This window comes from Epinephelus moara, chromosome 16 (assembly GCF_006386435.1).
Source record: "Epinephelus moara isolate mb chromosome 16, YSFRI_EMoa_1.0, whole genome shotgun sequence".
In the NCBI taxonomy this organism is placed as follows: domain Eukaryota; kingdom Metazoa; phylum Chordata; class Actinopteri; order Perciformes; family Serranidae; genus Epinephelus; species Epinephelus moara.
The window spans coordinates 46,214,439-46,219,781 of NC_065521.1; the positions used below are offsets into that span (position 1 = coordinate 46,214,439).

A 5,343-nucleotide genomic window follows, 5' to 3' on the forward strand; every position below is an offset into this window, starting at 1 on the left:
ACACACGTGGTTACGTTTAGCCAACACACACACATACGTGGTTACGTTTAGCCAGCACACACACGTGGTTACGTTTAGCCAACACACACACACGTGGTTACACACGTGGTTACGTTTAGCCAACACACACACACGTGGTTACGTTTAGCCAACACACACACATCTGCCCCAGTCAGACTTTCGCTGCCTTAACTTTCGTCCTTGTCCCGCTGTATTTCTCCCTGACACCGCAAGGCACCGTTAAACTATAATGGCAACCGGCCGTGTATCATGCCGACGTTAAAGGACAGCTTTTTTTTGTCGGTTTCTGACGCTGCCCAAGCGCTGGATTTCGACGACCTTGCAGTGAGACCAGGCTCTACAGTGACGACTTCCAATCTGACCAAAAGTCCAGAACTGCATGATCATGTGTGATAAAGAAAAGCATCAAAATGTCACACTGAAGAAAAAAGAAAAAAAAACAGTGACCCATTAATCTTCTGTTAATCAAATAATTGATTATTTGACTCACAGCTGCAGTCTGGATGTGATCTGTTATAATATAATCTAACAGTCTTCACTGATGTCTCAACAGCAGAACATGAACGCGTCACAGAGAATACTGCAGGAACAAATCAGTGTGTGTGTGTGTGTGTGTGTGTGTGCGTGCGTGCGTGTCGAGAGAGTGAGTGGGGGGGTGGGGGACCCCTGTGACGTCAGAGATGTAGATCAAAAGGACGGGGTTCGTGCAGGCAGAGGGAGGGAGGAGTGATCCTGATGGCGTGTGTGTGGAGGGGGCGTGTTCGTGTGCGTGACGTCACCCCGAGCAGCCGCTTGTCCTTTTAAAGCCGCCGGTCGGACCGACAGACACGCACAGTGACAGACAGACAGCGGGACTTTAAATACCTCGGTGCGTCTCTAACGGGACATCTGACAGCTGAGAGGACCGAGACGCGTTCAGGTCCCTCCGGACATCTTTTCCTCCCCCCGGCTCTTCTCCTCCTCTGATGGAGCTGCAGCAATTCCTCCACAGCCCGCCCGCCGCCCGCCGCCGGGACTGAAGCCGCTCTCCGCTCGGTGTGTCCTCGTGACCGTGTCCCCTCCGTCCTCTCCGTCTTCCCGCAGGCCGCCGTCTCCTCCGTGACTCTCTGTTCCCATGCGATTCTTCAGACTCACATTCAAGTGTTTCGTGGATTGTTTTTGAAGGTCGCTGTCCGAGTGTTGGTTTAATTCTCTTTATTTTTTATTTTATCGTTTTATTTTTTTTATTATTTTTTCTTTTGATCGGAGCAGAACATGTCTCCTGATTATTCGTAGACATTCTTAAATTGTGACCTTTTTACACGTGAATTCGTCCCAAGAAAATTGGATTCATACATAAAACAAGAGATCATCTGTGGATCATCTGGTTCCGGCTGAAGTGATCCGGGATCCACCTGCAGCTCGCGCACAGGAACAAGAATAATAATTATAATTATTATTATTATTATTGTTAGAAGAAGAAGAAGAAGAAGAAGAAGAAGAAGAAGGAGATCCTGAACGGGACGGACTGACTCATCTGTTTCTGAGGTCTGTGAGCTGCACAACTAACGGGACAAGAGACTGAAATCACCAGTGCAACCAGTGCTCACTGACTGGTGTGTGACTGGTGTGTGACTGGTGTGTGACTGGGAGGAAGGAACAGCAGAGCTCACCTTTTTAAAGGGACACAAATCTGCAGGATTAAAGGGAGAGTTGAGACTGAAATTATTCTGGAGGCAGAAAACAAACTGATTTAAAGTGTTTAAAGTGATAAAAACCTGCAGGAATTAAAGGCAGCCTGAGAGGGACATTTGGAGCTACAGCTGACTGGTGTCTAACTGGTGCCTGACTGGTGTCTAACTGGTGCCTGACTGGTGTCTAACTGGTGCACTGGTGTCTAACTGGTGCCTGACTGGTGTCTAACTGGTGCCTGACTGTGGGAACGGTCAGGTCTTGACACAGAAACACAACAGAAAGTTTCAGGACTTGAAGGAAACTCAGAGACAGCCGCAGACCGAGGTCTTGGACTCTCTCCTGACTGGTTCTGAACTGGTTTGTGGACTGTGAGTGATGGAGAAGCAGGCCCTGCCAGCCTCCTCCTGCTCTCTGGTTCTCCTGGAGGAGACCAAGAAGAACCCCCTCCTCCTGTCTAATGGCGGTAGTGGCGGCGGTGGTTACCCACCTGCGGCCTCTAATGGCAGCCTGGTCCCGCTGACCGCAGTGGTGGCGGGGTCCGGCAGCAGCGGCGGCAGTGTGTCAGGAGGTGCCTGTGGCGGACCGGACAAGAAAGTGGTGACGGGGGCGGGGCCAGGATACCAGGAGCGGGAGACGTGGACTAGGCAGATGGACTTCATCATGTCCTGCGTGGGCTTCGCCGTCGGACTTGGAAACGTGTGGAGGTTCCCGTACCTGTGCTACAAGAATGGAGGAGGTGAGTTTGTGTTTGAGTGACAGGGTTAAACCGAGGGTGGGCGGGGCTTAAATCTGAGGGGCGTGGTTTTAACCGGCTTTGACTCTTTTGCAGTAAAATAACAAAAATCTGTCAGACAGAATGATCCAAGTCACGAGTTCAGTTACGTCTTCAGTTTGTGATCATCACTTCAGGTGGTCTTTTATCTCAGACACGTGTCAAGGTGCATGGCTACCTGTTTTTGATCTGTCAATCAGCTGATGTTAGGGAGGCGTGACTGACAGGACGATCACGCCCCCTGCTGATTGACAGATCAGCTGATAAAGGTGCGTCACAGCCACCAAGTGACACTTCTGAGGAAGATGAAAGTTTCTGCCAAAACATGTCAACTGCAGTGATGCACAGAAGTCACTGTTTGGCATGTTGTTTTTTCAACTAATATATTTATTGGCGTTTAGTTTTTCAGCTGCTTTGACAACACATCACGCTCCGTCAGTCCTCTTCGTACAGGCTGCTTAAAACCCAAAAAATAAAGTAAATTGGTTCTGAAGTTTAAACAGTGAGTCACAGAGGTGCTCCTCTCTGTCCTCTGAGATGTGCAGGAGCAGCATAAAGTAGAAATACTCGAGTACAAGTTCCTCAAATTTCTCTAAATTCTAACGACGGCAGCTGCAAAGTTTTGTTTCAACTCAATTCATCGTTAATGTGGACAAACCAGTGTCAGAGTAAACAAGAGGTGTGTCCATAAACCCCCCCCCCCACACACACACACACACCGCCTGTAAGACGTGTGCTATTAATCCGAGTGACGGCAGCAGGTTGTGCGTGTGTGTGTGTGTGTGTGCGTGCATTACAGTGTGTTTCCTCTGTGTGAACACTGACAGTCAGAACTCACTTTATATGAAGAACTTTAGTCTCATCCTGTTTAAACTCACCTCACAGACAGAGACAATAACAGCAGATTAAAAAAGTCAATGAGATCAAGTAACGTAACAATGAATAATAAAACTAATAATAACATAAAGTAATAATCATCAAAACAAGTTTACAGTGAATAAAATTCACCGACATCGTCTCTCTTTTTCTAAAACATATGAATTCATCGGTTTGTCATATCGGCAGAAATCAGCATGTTGGCTGATTCCATTATATTTCATTTTAATGCTGATATCGGCCGATATTATCGTGCATCCCTAACATATACACATATAGAGACATATAGACATGTGCAGTTTATGTTCTTACCAGTTCTCCACATTATTCTTCAGCTTGTTTTCTGCCCACACTGCTCCCAGAATCCACCTCTTCATTTTAACCAACAGCTCTCGCTTCATTTTTGACCTCGACATTATCACAGACACGTTTCCTCCCTGACATCCCGTGCAGCTTTTCTTACCGAACAACTTGATCCTTTATCCTGTTCTTTATCCACCAGGCTCATTCTTTATCCATCTTTAATTTATCCATCATTAAATCCACAGTTTATACCGACGAGCTCGGTCCTGTCTTTGTTTTCACCCATCGGCCCCGTCCTGATCCGTCTCCATCCTGTGTTTAAAGTTACTTCATTAAAGTAACCTGTTACATTACAAACGTCACTGTCAGCCCCAGTTCACTCACTATACTTAATGTTTTTTAAAGATAGTTCAGAAAAAATCATGTTTTGGCTTAAAACACAGCAATGACTTTACTGGTGTTGAACGGTGTCTGCTGCTCGGCAGGCGTCTCTACGAGGTGTCGTAACATCCTCCTCCTGATGTCAGCTCACATACGACGTCACTTTAGAAACATTGATATGATACATCTGAAACGTACAAATGTATCTGCGGTTTGTAGAAACGTACAGTGCCAACATTTTCCTCTGACACTGGGCTGATCATTTTTTTACCTGCTTCCATGTTTAGATAAAAACATCCTGCAGACACTTTCAACTTTTCTTACCGACTTGCTCCGTCCTCCGTCCAACACCACCCGCCGCAGCATCTGACACTGACTGTAGGAAGGGTTCAGGTCACAGAGCAGCTCTACTTCACTTCATCACACTTTGTGGTTTTAAACTGTGTTTGTTTTGCTCTTCTGTACAAAGTTACACAGTTCTTTACAGAGAAACAAAGAAACCCTGAAATAATAAATTCCAGAGTTTCAGGACTTTGTTTTATCAAAACTCACAGATGTGAATGTTTAACAGCTGAGATAATAAAACAAAAGAGGAACGTTTGTTTTTAAGACTTAACTTCAGTTTTATCATTTAACTGTGTGTCTGTGGATCATTGACTCACCGTCACACGTCTCAGCCCAGAAAGTATTCATCTGCTTTACTGCAGGAAAAGTACAAATAGTGAAGCTCCTGCCTGTCTGCTCGTGTGAAGAGTTTTCACTCAGTAAAATGAAGGAGTGGGCCCTCCAACACTGTGCTGGGTGCTGTGATAAGTGCACTCTGTGGGATGAACATTTTTTTGTCACAGTTTCCTTTTTACCACAGCAGGTCCTTAAAAAGTCTTAAAATGTCTTAAGTTCAATTTTATAACAATAAGAACTCATTTAAGTCATGAAATAGTCTTAAACTAAAAACTGTGAGGTCTGAACTGCTACAAACATTTGATCTGATTTCATTCATCCATTTTAAAATTTCTTTTTATGAAAATGAGAGAAGCCTCTCTGTGTAAAAGTCCAAGTCTTTAAAGAACGATAATACTGTCATTTGACTTCATACTTACTTACTTACTTACTTACTGTTGGCAAAATATAGACTGACTTCACTGACTCTAATAACCATATTCCTACATGACACTGACCTCTGCACAAGACCACATAGTTCCTGCCTGTGATGCCCTCTTATACTCAAAAACGCCTAAAATGACATACCCAAATTAAAATGACTGTAGCCTCTGAACCGCTCTGACTACATGCATGCATGAGGTCTTGCCAGAAAG

General features: G+C 45.2%; 1 protein-coding gene across 1 annotated transcript in view; it reads left to right on the plus strand.

Moving 5' to 3' along the window:
* Positions 1-831: 831 nt before the first annotated feature.
* The window catches only part of LOC126402371 (sodium- and chloride-dependent creatine transporter 1-like), a 40,712-nt gene continuing 36,200 nt past the window's right edge, over positions 832-5,343 (plus strand). Inside the window, exon 1 of the mRNA XM_050064272.1 lies at positions 832-2,431. Within this exon, the coding sequence (XP_049920229.1) occupies positions 2,071-2,431 (361 nt within the window). The 5' untranslated portion in view covers positions 832-2,070. The remainder of the gene's footprint in view (positions 2,432-5,343) is intronic.